The following is a 15,020-nucleotide window of genomic DNA, read 5'->3' as shown; positions in this document are numbered from 1 at the left end:
CTCTCCTGGCTCCCCAGGGACCCTGGTGTGGCAGTGCAATGGCAGGAGGGGGGCAGAGCCTCCCACCCCTAAGGAAGAGGACAGGCATCTGGATAACAGCTTTATAAGGTAGGGATGTGGGGACTCCCCCAGATACACACGGAAGAATAATTACGAGTTAAATAAGATCCAAACACACATAAGTTAAAGGGGAGGGGCAGGTGCCCTGCAGCCCTCACTGCTCTGCCCAGGCACAGTCTGTGTCTGCCAGCAAAGAGACTCCCGACACTGCAGCCCAGCCCCTCTCCCCAGTCAGCTCCAGCCGTCTTTCACAATACTGAGTCCATTTTCCTCTCCATGGCACCCATCTCATCCTCCTCCTCTTCCTCGTCCTCCTCACCCCCCGAGCAGGAGGAGTCCAGGCCGTAGCCCAGCTCAGCGGTGCTGCGGTGCAGGAAGCCTGAGCCGGTGCTGCACCCCTTGAACTCGGGGCTTTCGGAAGCCTGTCCCCGGGGCTCGCTGGGCAGCAGCTTCTCGCAGGCTTTGCTGAGACCCCGTGGCTTCTCAGCTTCCACCTGAGCCCCCTGCTCCTTGGCTTTGCGGCTCCGCTTCCACTTCATGCGGCGGTTCTGGAACCAGATCTTCACCTGCCAAGGGAAATCCCCCAGGAGAGAGCATGTCCCCCTGCCCCATCCTGTCCCCACTCACCCTTTCACCTTCCCTGCATCAAGCCCCCAGAGCCTCTTTGTTGGGGGCATCCCGTGGTGCTGGAGGCCTGTGCAAGGGGGCTGAGGGTGTCATGGGGGAAAGAGTACCGGGGGAGACTGTTCCCTTCCCCTTGCTCACCCTCCACAGGATGCCCAAGGGCATGCATAGGGACCTTAAAAGAGGCATTTCAGCCCCACAAAAACCCCCCTCCCACAGGGTGGGGTGGGATAGAAAGGGTCTGAAATCCAAGTTGGGGGTGCTGGGTAAAAAGAAGAGCAGTATTTCTGGGGTGATCTTCACAAGAGAAGAGCCTAGAGCCCATCAGGCATGTCTCTGCAGAAAATACCCTGGGAAGGGGTGCTGATGGGGGCAGTGGGGCTGATGGCAGCCAAGCAAGAAACATAAGCATTGCCCATGACCTTGAATTCCCACCCCACAGTGCAGCCCCCCAGCTCCCTGGTAGATGGCCAGTGCCATCCTCCCCCTGCCCCAGGACCAAGGTACCTGCGTCTCGGTGAGCATCAGCGACGTGGCCACCTCAAAGCGCTTGGGTCTGGACAGGTACTTGTTGAGCTTGAACTGATTCTCCAGCTCCAGGAGCTGCTGGCTGGTGAAGGCTGTGCGGGGCCGGCGGCACTTCCCCATCAAGCCGGACTGCGAGGCGGCTGCAGGACAGACAGTGGGAGGGGGTCAGGGGACAGTGGGGCTGGGGGCTGCCACGGACAACCCCTCAGCAAGCCCAGGATCAGGAGGAAGGCGAGCGTCTCTTCCATCATCTCCCACCCCAATAACGGCTTTATTGCCTGGCTGATAGGAACCGGCGAGATATGTTATCAGGCCTCAGTGTTGAACTGGGATCAGTCCTGTGACTGAAATTAAACCTCCTTTTTTTATTGCCAGGCCACGCAGGTGGCTGCCCAACTGCCGGGGCTGCGGCGGCAGGGCTGCCCTGAGCTCCGCTATCTCCCCGCAGCCCTTGAAGGCAGCGCAGCGCTGAATCGGGAGGCAGTGGGAACAAAGGGACCTTTGAGAGGCTGGCGTGGGGTGGCTGCCGCACTGTGTTTGATCCCCGCTTATCTTCTCTCTACTGGCTTTATTGTCCCCCCGAGGTTCAGCTTTTACTGCTTCTCCCAGCATGGCAGCAGCAATCAAACCCAGAGGCTTGCAACTAGGAGTAACATGCCGGAGCAGCACGAGGTGGGCGTTATCAGGAAAGGTCCTTGGCACATCCCCACTGCCATGTCTGGGAGGGCAAGGTGGAGCATCATAGCCCCAGTGATGTGCCCTGCTTGGCAAGGGTCACTCACTCCGGCTTGTCTGCTGTGTGGAGTATGGGTCACCATCCACATTATCTCCCCCAGATTTCAGCTTTGATCCCAACCTGCCCACCTCCTAAGGTGTCCAGTGAGCCCTTCACAAACACAGTGGTGACGCATGAGGCAGGAATTTATGAAGGAGGCATTAACTGATCATGATCCGCATTTGATCCCAAGTACCTGGATGCTGGGTGGGATAGGCCAAACAGGCAGAGCCCAGGCTCTGCAAACTCCTCATGGAAGTGGGGATGGACACGACTCCTCCTGCACCTGCAGCTCCACAGTGCCAGGAGAGACAGCCCATGGGACCCAGCTTGCAGCCACTGGCCAGTTAAACTGGGGACTGAACAGAGACACACTGTGCCAATGGCTCTGACATACACACAGTGAGTTATTTTGTACACAAAACATATTCAAGGCTAAAACCAAAAGAGAGGCTCAAAGGATTGCTGGGACAAACACAAATGTCAGATGAAAGATGGCTCAGCTCTGCAGAGCTCGGCTGCTGCCTGGGCTCTGGATGCTCTGTCTGTACAAATCATCAGCAGAAATGTGGGACCAAACGGACCGGGGAAGGCTCCCTTCTGCTAAGGAAAGGAGGTGCCATGGGGACCAGCATCTGCAAGGATGTGGCAGCCCAAGCTAAAGCCCCTTGCAGCTCCTCAAGGGTGAAGACCAGGAATGCATCAGAAAGAGCTGGAGGGGAAATTCATTCAGTCTGCGTCAGTGGGAAGTACAACACAAAGCAGTCCCAGGTCGTGTGGGGCAGCCTGCGGGCTCTGGCACCCAGCAACCCCTCTTTGCTGCCAGAGATGGGAGGCTGCACTGGGACACCCAGTGCCTCAGTCCCTCCCTGAAGCAAGGGCTGCACTGCACAGGCTGGCTGTACTGGGTCAGTGAAGGGTCTCTCTGAGCAGGTCTTCTTTTTGGGCATGGTCTGTAGAGGATGCTTCAGAGCAAAAGGAGGGAAGAGGGTGTGTCCACATCCCAGCATCCAGTAATCCAGGGTTTCTGTGCTTTTTGGAGATGAAGGCTATTTTGCCAAGGGTCAAAAAAAATATGCTCCAGCCAAAATTCTCCACCCAAAGCAAAGAGACCAGGGCACTGCATCCTGGATCTGGGGAGCACAGAAATCCTTCAGACCACTCCAAAAGGCTCCTCTGTGCTTCCCCCTGTAAGGCCAGATGTGGTCAGACTGAAAACAGATGTGGGAAGAGTGGAGGCACAGAAGTGAGCGGAGTTCAGCCTGTCCTGATTTAAAGGAGCCTGGAAGGCAGCTTGCTTTAACAGCACCCGGAAGAGACTCACTCTTCCCCGGGTAAGATGCTGAGGACAGATTGGCCTAACAGGGAAAAGAAGAAAAAAAGTTTGTCCAAAGGCCAAATAAATCCAGATGGGATATATCTCAAATAACTGCCAATGCAGGGGACCAATTGCTGGAGCGCGATCGCTCTGCCAGTCCCAGGTTCTCCATCTCAGTGTCCCAATTCTGGCTCAGTGCAGTGGTACCCATTAAAAACATTGTACAGACCCTGAATTCCCTGGAAATCCACCCTGCCCTCAATCTCCTCTGGAGTGTTGTCATACAGTTTAAGCCACCATCAGTCCAAAGCCCAGCCTACACAGTTATGGCTGGTCACCTAAACTGTGACCTCCTGTGACAATGCAACCTTCAGCAACTACTATTATTTGTCACCACTGCTCCCCACTGTGACTTGTTCAAGATTTTGCCTTCAGATGAGATGGGGCGAGCCCAAACTGGCACAGCCCTAAGGTCCACCCAACCTTCAGCCACCTGCAGCAGCAGCTCAGCATGGACCCGAACCACCACCATCTCTGGTCTCAGACTTGCTGTCGGGTTCCCTGAATGGCCCTGGCTCCTTTGCATGGGGAGAGTACAGAGGCAAAAGGATCTGCCATTTCTCACTGGGGAAGAAACAAAGGGAGGAGGAAGAAGTGGAGTCTGATGGTATGGGGTAGTTTCCCATGCAAAAAGGAAATGATGCCTTGTGGCTGCTGTTAGCTCCAGCCTGTCCTGCCAGTGTGCTTGGCAGAGTCCTGTCCTCCCCTGTCCTGCGGCAGGCTGTTGCACGGACATGGACAACAACCTCCCAAGGGATGCACAGGGAGCATCTCCCGGGGCTCACCTCCCCCTGTCCCTGCCAGCTGAGCTATGAACCCCTCTCCATCACAACCACCACCCCATAGAAAGAATAACCCTTCAAGAAGGATTTCTCTCTTATCCAGCTCCTACCAGAAAACCAGCAACTGCCTCAGCATCACACCTTTGCTTGACAAAGGATTTTCTATCTGCCCAGCCATCTCTTCCAGTGCTACATCCAGGATCAGAGCTCATCTCAATATTCTTTCAGCCTGGCAGGGCTTGGACCCTCTGACGGGCACGCAGCATTTGTCTGCAATATCAGTAAATAAATTGCTAAGCCTGGAGCTGGGAATGCCCTCTGAGTCTGAGCCCAGGAGGTCTATGAGGCAGCTGCCTCCTGGATAATTAGATAAAGCTTATAAAGAATTGTTGGTTTATTTTATACAGTTCCGTCTACTTGATAACAAGGGTAATCCTAGGTTGATATTAACCCACTTGGTTTTAATTTGGTTTGTTTAGCTATAGTTCACTTAACTTTGTGGGCTGGCAGATAAAGGAGAGGAAATTAGCACGCTGTCTGCTTTGGAGGTGTTTCTCCAGATGTCAGGGCTGGGAGAGGAAGAGGTGGTCTCACTGTCATCAGCGCCATCACCAGAGACTGCTGGCCTGCAGGCAGCCTTGCCATTGTCCATGGGCCAGCATGTGTAAGGGCACCTTCTACCTCTCCTAACCCGTTGCTTGTTCTACCACTGACCCCCAACTGCTGCTTGCCAGCTGTTTTCCAGCCCATGTTTCCTGCTGATGCCAGAGTACAGTGCACCCAGTGAGCCTTGGAAGGCATTGTTTTTTGAGGCACTTTGATATGACTTGTCCTGCCTGGTCTCCCAGCCAACCACAGCCCATCAGTCAGCTCTCCACCACTGCAGGCAAGACCTGGCCCAAGCTCCAAGCCATCAAGGTGGTGAGTGACGCAGAGAAGTAGTGTCCCAGGAAAGCCATCAGGGCACCAGGTCCCCAACAAGGAATCCTTTGCTTGTCCTGAGAGCCTGCAGCTGTATGTCTCTGCTCTCCGCTCCTACAACTCTTCTCCGTGCAGGTCTCTGCTCTTGACTCCCACCACCATGCTGCATTTCCATATTGCTAGCCAGGGCAAATAAATCACAGCTCCCAGAAAATCTAATAGACACAGCATCCCGGTAGCAAATGCTCCCCTTGTGCAGTTCAGGAGGTGCACAGAGCCACAGGCGAGGGACCCCAGCTGGGAGCAGCAGAGCCCGGGGAAGGCAGCATCCCTGCCTGCTCCTGCACTCAGGCCTGCCCTCTCACTCCGCATTGCAGCAGACAGGTGCTGGCTGCAGCTCCACAGAGGCAGCTAGGGAGGAAGGCACAGCACCCACTTCCACTGCAGCAGGAGCGCTTCTCCAAGCAACCCCAGCACTCAAGACCAGAGCAGGTTTAAAAAAATCTTCAGTTTTGGTAGCTTTTACTGCATTCTTGTTACAATGTCGCTTGTCTTTTTTTGCATCTACGCTGCTTTGGGTTCTCCAGGGCCCAGTGCACCAATACTTGGGTCAGAAACTGATTTTCCTCTCCTGAGCTATCCCAGGAGCCCAGCTCAGCTCTTCCCACAAGACCCATTGACATGCCGCTCCTGTGCATCCTAGCACAGCCCAAAAGCTCCCTCCACAAGCTGTTCTCATGCCCATGATTTGAGATTTGTCTCCTTCCAACATGGTTTTGGATACAAATAGCTCTGGAACTGATCCTGCACTTGAGAGAGATTTGTCTGTTAATACACAAATATTTCTACATTACGTCAGTCAGAAGCTGAGCTCAGGGCATGGGGACAGGTACAGTGGTGTGATCCCACTCTGGCAAAACACGCACCTGCATGAAGCTACCTGGATGCTGAGATACACTAACAGACCCAGACCCCACAAGGACAACATGGCCTCTGCAGAGGAGCAGGAAGGTGTTCCACCAGCAGCAAATAGATATTTTTTTCCTCATTCTTAATGGCATACTGGAAGAGTGTGCACAGCCCATAGCACCAGAGGTTTATTCTACACCCTTAAGTGCCACAACCAAGCTGCATTTATCTTACAGTCTGCAGAGAGACAGGGAAAGGGAGAACAGCCTAGGGTGGGGAACAGCCTCTTTGCCTTCAACTTGCACAGGTGTAATTTGAGGAAGGAGCAATGAATGGGATGTTTCATGTTGATTCTCCATTTTATATTATTCAGCCAGCCAGTTTATTAATTAACTGACTTTTTTTTTTATGTGCTCTGTCGTTATTAAGATACTAAACTTAGCTAATAAATCTATATACTCTGCCGAGTGTTCATTAACAAACCACTCTCAGTTTACTGCCCAGCACCCCCATCTTTGTGGTTACCAGATCTCAAATCGCCCCTAGCACAAGGCAGAGTTCAGGTCACACTGCCGTGGGTTCCAGTGACAGTCCCGGGTGGGACAAAAGCCAGAAGTCGGTCCTTGTGCCGCCCGTGCCCTGCAAGACCCTCCCCACTGCCCATCATTGCAGTGCGGGACCCAGTGCCTGCCCGCATCCTTGGCCGTGCCCGCCGTGCAAGGAGCTTTGCACGGAGCCGGCAGCCTCCGTGCATGCCCGGAGGGACCGCGGTTGGGCCGGAGCCGAGCACGCTGCCGGGTTCCTGCGGGTCCCGCCGGCACCGGGCTCACCAGCCGGCTCCAGAGCGATCCTCGCCCCTCAGGGGCCAAGCGTGGCGGCGGGCAGGGACCCAGAGATCCGGCCCCGGCCGAGTACCCCTCCCTGCCCCACCGACAGCTCCACAGCGAGAGACCCGGGCGGGTTCGTTCCTAACCGCACCGGGCGGATTTCATTCGTTTTCTGGTGTCGGTTCAGGCCGCCGATTCCTTACTTTCGTTTCCTTCCCGCCGCGGTGGAGCCCAACAAGCCCGCCCCGGCCGTGCGGGGCCAGAAACTGGGGCCGGCGCGGCTGGTGCGGCCCGGGAGCGGCTCTGCTCTGCCGGCACCGGGCCGGGCAACACCCGCCGGGGCCACCCCGCAGCACCGGGGCGTTGCAGGGTGAGACTTCGCCATTCAGCTCAGGTTCCCGGGGCCCCGCAGCCCTCGGAGGTCTCCGGAGCGAGGATCTTGCCCTTCCCTCCCCGTGGGATCACCAAACCTGCCCTGGCTGGGGAGCGGGTCTCAGCGCAGCAAGAGCCCTTCATCGTAGTCAACCCCTAGGGTTTCGCCGCTCTCGACGGGCTCCCGACCTCAACCGTCGGGGAACGCCGAAGCGGTGGCCTCGGAGAGCCTCAGCCTTCCGTGTCCGAGGGGACCAGCACCTCGATGTGCTGGCGGGGGTCCCCGGGGACTGGAAGGGGCGAGAGCCGCGTCCCGCCCGACGATAGGGTCGCTATCTGCGTCACTTACCGTGGAAGTCGGAAAGCCTCGGCACAAGCATCCCGGCTCGGATCCAATGCTCCAGTGGGAAGGAGCCGGCCACGGCCGCCTTCAGGTGCTCCGCGCCGGGCGACGGCAGGTGGGGGATGCTGGTGTAGGCGAAAGCGGGGTGCTGGCCCCCGAGGGCAGGGAGCGGGTACACAGCAGGAGGGTAGAGGGCCGGCAGGGCGCCGAGCCCAGGGCCGGGGAGGTGCAGCAAGCCGGGCTTGGGGACGAAGCCGGCCGGGGCGAGGGGCGCAGCGGCCGCGGGTGCCCGCGGCGAGGGGGGGTCGGAGCGCCCGGCGGGGCCGGGGCTCGCGGCGGGGCTCCCGGGGCTCAGCCCCGGCGGGGTTGCGCTCCGCGCCGGCTCCTCAGCCAGGAGCGCCTCGATGCGGAAGTTTTGAGACTTCTCCATGGGCTTGTGCATGGCCCAGCTCCGTGCGGAGCCGCCGGGCCGCCTGGCACTCCGCCGTTCCCCTGCCAGGGCACAGCCCGGCCGGGCAGCCCCGGGCCGGCACCGGCGGGCATCCACCCGCGGGGCCCCGCCGCGCCGCGCTCCGCGGGGCTGCCCTCGGGGGCAGCCCTTCCTTTCCGCTCCTCCTCCCGGGTAGTCGCTCGCCCGCCAGCAACGGGGGGGTTTTAACCCCCCCTCCACCTGCCCCAGCTCTCCATTGGCTCCGCGCCGGCCCCCCGCCCCGCCTGCCTCCCCGCGGGCTCAGGCCGGACTCCCCACCGGCCTCCCTCCTCCGGCTTCCTCATCCCCCATCCACAGCAGGGACACTCTGGGGCCTGAGCCAGACTGGTCTGCCCTTTCCCCAGCCTCACAACCCAGACAAGCAGTGGTCCACACCCATGGAGTCCCGCCAGCCTGCAAGACCCACTGCCCAGGAGACTGAGCCCATCATCCTGATCCAGAGCCATTCTTGCTTTCCTTAGAGCCCCTCTGTGAAGAAGCAGGTCTGTGGCTGCAGCAGCTGGAGATCTGGAAAGACTAGAAAGACTTCAGCACACATGTAGATGAAGCCCTGTGGGCTCCAGTGCTGCCCTGGCTCTGCAGGGCCCACAGGCACCCGAGGGGCAGAGTGCCTGGCTGAGAGGACAGGAGATGAGCTCACTCGCTGGCAAGCTCTTCTGCACCCGGTGCACTGGGATCACCAGCAATGCCCAGCTGTGTTGTTTCCCATTGCACCACTCTGCACCAGGTTGATCAGTGGAAGTGAGCTAGACACACACAGGGGCCACCACACTCCGTCACTCATGTCTGTCCAAGATGCCAACAGAGCAGGTACCTACAGGCAGATTGTTACTCATTTACCTGGCCTTATCTTTCCCACACAAAACACATCTTGGAGAGTGCCACCTGGGAAGGGCAGAGCAGGAAGCCTTGGCTGGTCTGGGAGATGCAAGTGAACAAGAGCAGAGCCAGTCCAGACCCTCTGGCATCGACCTTCAGAGAGAGACAGAGTGTGTGTGAGTGCATCTGTGGTCTCTAGCATCAAGGGTCTGTGTGTGTCTGTCTGTCTCTGGGTCCCAGCTTTTTGTGTCAAGCTGACATAGCAAGACAAGCTTCTGCTTGTTTGCGTCTGATTATGTGTCCTGCTCTTTGGAAGGTGAGACAGACACTATTGTCCTGCCTAAATATTACAATGGCTAAAGGGTGCTCCCATCCTTGTATTTCTTAACTCTTCAGCATTTCCAGCACTGCTTTATTCCCTGAAAAAGAGATGTGTCCAGCCCCTGTATCCTGTATCCCACAGAGGCTGCAAGCAGATGCCCAGAGAGCAGAAAGGCAGGGGCATATGTGGCCTTCCACAGCCTCCTGTGCTTTCCCTGCTCAGTGATCCCAGGGGCTTCTCCTCCCTGTTCCCATTCAGACTGGTCTGGAGCCAGCTGAGCTCCCAGCACACACTACATCCCACTGCAGGGAGCTCCAAATGTCGCACGTGTGGGACAATTTCCTTCTTCCATTGCCTGAGCCCTGCACCCATGAGCTTCACTGGGTGGTCCCAAATCTTTGTGTGAGAACAGATACACAACAGACCTTTTCTAGCTGCCTGCCTGGGAGGGACAGGAGTGGGAATCAGCCCTGTGGACAGCCCAGAGCTGGATTTGCTCAGATGGGGGTTTGAGGTGCATGTTACCAGGTCATAACATGCCCTAATTGGACAGAGGGTACTGACAGTGGAACAGTGTCCCTTTCCACCCCCAGCACCCCCGTGCCAGCTGCTGTATCCTCTCTCAACAATCACAAAAGTACCCCAAGCCCTTTCCCCCTCCACCCATGTGAGCAGCCAGCCCTGCCAAGCAGCAGGCATAGTCAGGACAAGATTTGGGTAGGAATGGAGCAGGCTGGCTCCCAAGCACTGGGGAAAACTGCAGGGAACAGAGGGCACAGCAGAGGAAGGACAACTCTTCCACTGCAGGTCAGCAGCCTGCAATGGTGACAGTGATGAGGTAGGAGCCACCACTTCCATATCTGAGTCGCCAGGACTGGCTCCAAGGACTGCAATGTCTTGTTGGCTTTGCACAGGCAACATGCCTTGAGACTCAGGGCAGAGACTGGGGCTGCTGCACTGGAGTACAACAGAGAAGTCACCACCACAGTGACCACTGTGGGGTGGCAGACAGGCAGGTAGCCAGCCCAGGAGACCCTGGATAACCCCCGCCAAACCCGAGACCATTTGTGGCTGTACCCACTGTAGTGTGGGCAGTGGGAGCAGAGCTTGAGTGAGGCTTGTCTGGGGGTCTGGGTCACAGCCTTACTGTCCTCATGGAGGTGTCCTGCACTACCCAAGGAGGGTCTCCAAAGACAAGCAGCTCTTCCAAGGATCAGCCCAATTTACTGATCCCAGGGTGATGCGAGTACAGACAGCCAAACTGCAGCCTTTGAATTACACAAGCAAGCAATCTTTGCAGGCAGCAACCATAAACCCTGGGTGGAAACATCCCAATAAAGAAATCTGGGAAAATCATGGAAGGAGTTCTCTCCTCCAGGTGAGTCAAACCCAGACACTTGGACCCTGCAAGAGGGTTGTCCAGGGCTGGAGCAGCCTGTGTGCAGCCCACCCACACAGGGCAGAGAGCTGGAGCCCAGGGCTGTGCATAGGAGAGCTGCACTGGGCGGTGGCTGGCAGAAGGGGTGGGATGCAGGCAGTGATAGATGCCAGGGTGCTGATGAGTTCACAGTCTTCAGGGTCATTAATCAGATCAGAGCTGGATTAAGGTGTCTGAGGTCTGATTAGCTTCATTTCCCGCCTCAGGAAGGAGTGAACTCTCTTCCTCATTCATCAGATCCTCTGGTGACAGCTCACCTGGTTGCTAACTAGATCTGAGGACTGTAATAAGTGAACATGGCTGTGGCCTGGCCTCTTACCTCTGCTCAGCATCCTTTCTCCACAGGAGGGTCTCCACAGAGGATCTAAGACAACTCCAAACATCAGTCACAGGTAGCAGACCCCAGGATATCAGCCAGAGAGACAGACTGGTCTCACAGCCTGAGGGTGCAGACATTATGGGCAAGACCTGCCCCAGGAAAACACCCCAGTTCAGGAGGAGGTGGAGGTTAAGGGGGAGTGTACCCACCCAGCACCATATTGCTCCCAGTCTCCTCCCAGCTCACCCTGTGGTATTACTCCAGGGCCTCCTCTGCTCACCCAGTGGTAGCAGGTCCTGCCATGGAAGATCTTGGGTACATCCAGGGCAGATCTCCTGAGGCTCATACAGAGCTAGATGGACCAGATCGAAGCCCTGAACCAGGCAGGGTGCTTCTCCCATCTCCACATCCCTTGCTGCCTCAAGCCCACCCCATCAACCTTTCCATATGTCCCCTTGCCTGTTGTACATCATGTGGACTGTGCTCTAAAAGTGCCTCCACACTTAACCTCTTAGTCTACTCCTGTCCAGCAAGTGTAGACCAGAGGGAGGTCCATGCTGTCCACACAGCAGCAAGGTTCCTCAGCTCCCTCATCTCTCCCTGGGAGGGCCCTGATCACAACATCCCTCTCTGGACAATGGGCAGCACCAGCAGCATTCACGCAGCCCAGTGCTTCCTGGGACTCTTCCATTCACACAGGCATTTCTGGGGGATTTTCTAGATGTGCCTCAGCTCGATGTTCAGAACCCAGTCTTTCTTCAGTCACCTGAAAGCAGCCTTCACAGCAGCATCTATGTGGGTATACTTAAACTCTGCTGAGCCTTTTATTGCTGACATGAAGGGGCCCAGCTAGACAACTGGAGCTCTTTTTGCTGTGTACATAGCCTCAAATGCATTGTCTCCATGCAACTTCCATCCATACAAGATCAAGCAGCAGGAGTAAAGTTAGAAGAGCAAACACCCACATGGCCACTAAAGACACTCAGCTTTGATGCACACATGTTTTCAGCATCTGTAGAGACCCACAACACCACTTATGGCAGTTCACATACTTCCTCAAGCTGTTGCCAGCAGTGCCTGAGCTCTCAGAAATGAGCCATGGAGGTCACAGGTAGCATTTGGGTGCACAGTTCAGTTTTACAGCCCCACCACTTCCTCAGTTTCACCTTGGGAAGCAACGGAATGTCCCTCAGCAAACCCAACTGCCCCAAGATCAAAGTGAATAGTGCCGAGGAAAATCCATACCCTGATAAAAAAATTACCAACTGGGACCAGATTCTCATTTTCCCAGGATCGAGTCCTTATCCCAGACATCAGATGAAGACATGACCCACGCTGGAGCTGTGTCTTGATTTCCACCTAAGCTGTCATTTCATCTGTCCCTAGATGCACAATTTAGCACCAGCTCCTTCTGGTGGGTTTGGGTCAACTCCTGCTTTCAGTCAATAGAAATCGCCTTTAAGATAGGGACCGGTACAGGAACTGGTGTGCTTAACTCACCCCAGAGAGGTGGCAGGCACTCTGATTTCTGCCCAGGCTATAGCTTTTAAGCCTTGAAAGAGTTCCCTGTCCCCAGGATGTACCCTCTTGTTAAGCATTAACTGCTCCCCAGGTCACAGCCCCCAGAGCTTTCCATCTTTAGAAATTACTTCCCTGTAAGAGACCTACAGTGCAATAGCCTTGTTTAAAGCGTCTCTCAGGAAGCAGTGGATCTTGCTGCTCTGGCCCTGGGGCCCCAGGTCATCTTGCAGCACCCTGAAGTTCCAAGCCAGCTGGTGGAAAAATCCAGCCCAGCAGCATCACCAGTGCTGGAGACACAGGCTGTAAAGCTGCTCACAGGTGTTTTCCCAGCCGTTTCCCCACGAGAGGAGCTCTAAAAGTGTCCCATTCTCATCCATGCTCTGCAGCCTCCAGCCCAGAGGAGGCTGAGCCCATGGTGAGAAGCACTGGGTATAAGTGCCTCCAGTCTGCTACAGTTTGGGGTGTCCCAGCTTTTGTGGGAGCCCTGACTACCGCCCACAGTGGGATGCTGCCCTGCCCCTTACAGCAGGGCCACCCACTATCTCTGGGGTCTGGGAAGCCACAGGAGGCGGGTGGGGAAAGTAAATAAACTGCCAGCCCCGTGGTGATTTGTGGCTAAAAGAACAGTTGAAGTCACCTGTGAGTGGGCCCAGGGCCCATTAACCAACCAAATAATGGGTATTAATCAGCCCTACAGCAGTGGGAGCTGAACCCAGCCTGTGTCAGACCTGGTACAGCAAGCCCTGAGGTCCCAAGCTGTTTGGTGGCCGTCCCCTCTGCAGAAACACAGGCAAAGATATCTACACCACTATTGTGGGAGCACAGCCCCACAGAAATACTCAAAGTGCTCCTTGTCTGTCTTTAGGAGTCTTCCCCTGCTCTGGTGAGGGCAGGAGACTAGTGCCAGGTAAATTGCTGAAGCCACCTCTCTCTATGCTCCCAGGTTTGCTGTGCGGGGTCGTTGCCATGCCCTGTTCCTCCCATATGGGTCTGCCTGCTCCTGCCCACTTCAGGGACTTCCAAGCCAGCCACAGGTTCCAGACATCTTTTCCATCCTGGCACATCAGCTCCTCAGTCCCACTCAGCCCTGGAAAGCAGATAACTCTGTGCCTACATCCCCCTGGCCTCTGCACAGGTTTGGTGGGGTACACAGCTCCCCCTGCCCACCTTACCCAACCTTCACACCCCCCTCCACAGTGCCAGCTTCAGATACCTGCCCCAAGCAAAGGAGTTAACAGGCAAAGAAAACCTGGCTCAATCCCTCCTAGACAGGCCTCCTGTGGGGATTTCTGAGCAGCAGTTTATTTAGCCAAGCAATTCCTCAAATAAGCAGCCCCATCTCTGATGGGACATGGCAAAGCTATGCAAAAAAACCAAGTTAACAGCTCCCATCCTGGAGCAGGGGGATGGCAAACCAGCACCACAAGTCTTGTGGGGCAGGGATGGTGCCTGCCCCCAGCAGAAACAGGCAGGGCAGCTCTGAAGTGTCACACATGATCCCAGCAAACAGCCACTGCAAAGGGCTGGGGCACCAGCATCCTGCGGGATCAGGCCATACAGCTGCAGGGGACAGACAGGGGATGCCCTAGGGCTCTCCTCCATCAGCTGGTGCCTTCATGGGATGCACTGATGCACTACAGAGGTGCTCAGGCTTGGGGAAAGATTGCTTGTCCTGTTTAAACACACGGCTTGGAGAACCAGGGACACACTACCAGCTCAGATCCATTTATTGCAAGGAGCCAAGGTCTGACCACTACATTTCCAGTCCCATCAGCCCTTTACCCTTTTCCATTCAGATCTTAAACACTATGAGCCCCCAGCACTCACCCAGACATCTCCTCCATCCTACTACCCCCAAAACGAGCTCTGGCAGCCCCTGAGCTCAGCCTCGATATCTGTCTTCAACCCAGTCCTTGGCTTTTGGGGGGACAGGATAAACAGCAAGCCTCCCCCACAGTCCAACATCACCCAGGAAAGCCGGGAAGTGACTGAACACATGGCATCCCTCCTGCTGCTTCCCCATGCCCTGGATCCTACAGCCCTTGCCCAGCCCATTGTGTCCAGTGCCACTTGTCCTTGGCACATCCAGGCTCTCACCCCCCAGCACCCCCACCGCTGGGCACACCAGGGGATCCCCCAGCTCTGCTTTTTCCTGTTATCTCCAGGATCTTCTGTTTTTCCTTCATTTGGTCATGTCTCAAAGCCAGAGCTGCTCCCTGGGAGGGAAGGAAGCCCAGGCTGGGCTCTGTGAGGGGGAGAGGAGGGCAGTGCAGGGATGGGTGCAGAGCAACTCCCACCAACAGCACAGCCTCACCTCTTCCCTGTTAATGGCCTTTCCATAGAGTCAGCTCCCAGCCTGCTCCCAGGGTGACTGGATAAATCAGCTGCTCCTCCTAGGACCTTGGGCTTTAATTAATGTCAGCTCGTTAACGAGATAACAGCCATTTATTACCTTGTCTCCCTGGCTGCTGATTAACCCTTTCCCGAGGTGGGGGGTAGGGAGTGGTGATGTCGTGGGACAGGAATGGTGGGAGCAGGTGACATCTCTGCAGTGACACCCAGGGACATCTCAATAAAGGGAGGGCCAAGCAA

General features: G+C 56.2%; 1 protein-coding gene across 1 annotated transcript; it reads right to left on the bottom strand.

Moving 5' to 3' along the window:
- Window positions 1–308: 308 nt before the first annotated feature.
- Window positions 309–8,062, bottom strand: LOC135990494 (motor neuron and pancreas homeobox protein 1-like). The gene is given in 4 exon segments (XM_065638208.1): window positions 309–626; window positions 1,192–1,352; window positions 7,526–8,029; window positions 8,032–8,062. Coding segments are annotated over 4 exon segments (1,014 nt in total).
- Window positions 8,063–15,020: the final 6,958 nt, after the last annotated feature.

The sequence above is a fragment of the Caloenas nicobarica genome, chromosome 6 (genome assembly GCF_036013445.1).
Source record: "Caloenas nicobarica isolate bCalNic1 chromosome 6, bCalNic1.hap1, whole genome shotgun sequence".
Lineage (NCBI taxonomy): Eukaryota > Metazoa > Chordata > Aves > Columbiformes > Columbidae > Caloenas > Caloenas nicobarica.
This window is presented reverse-complemented; position numbering and strand designations above follow the sequence as displayed.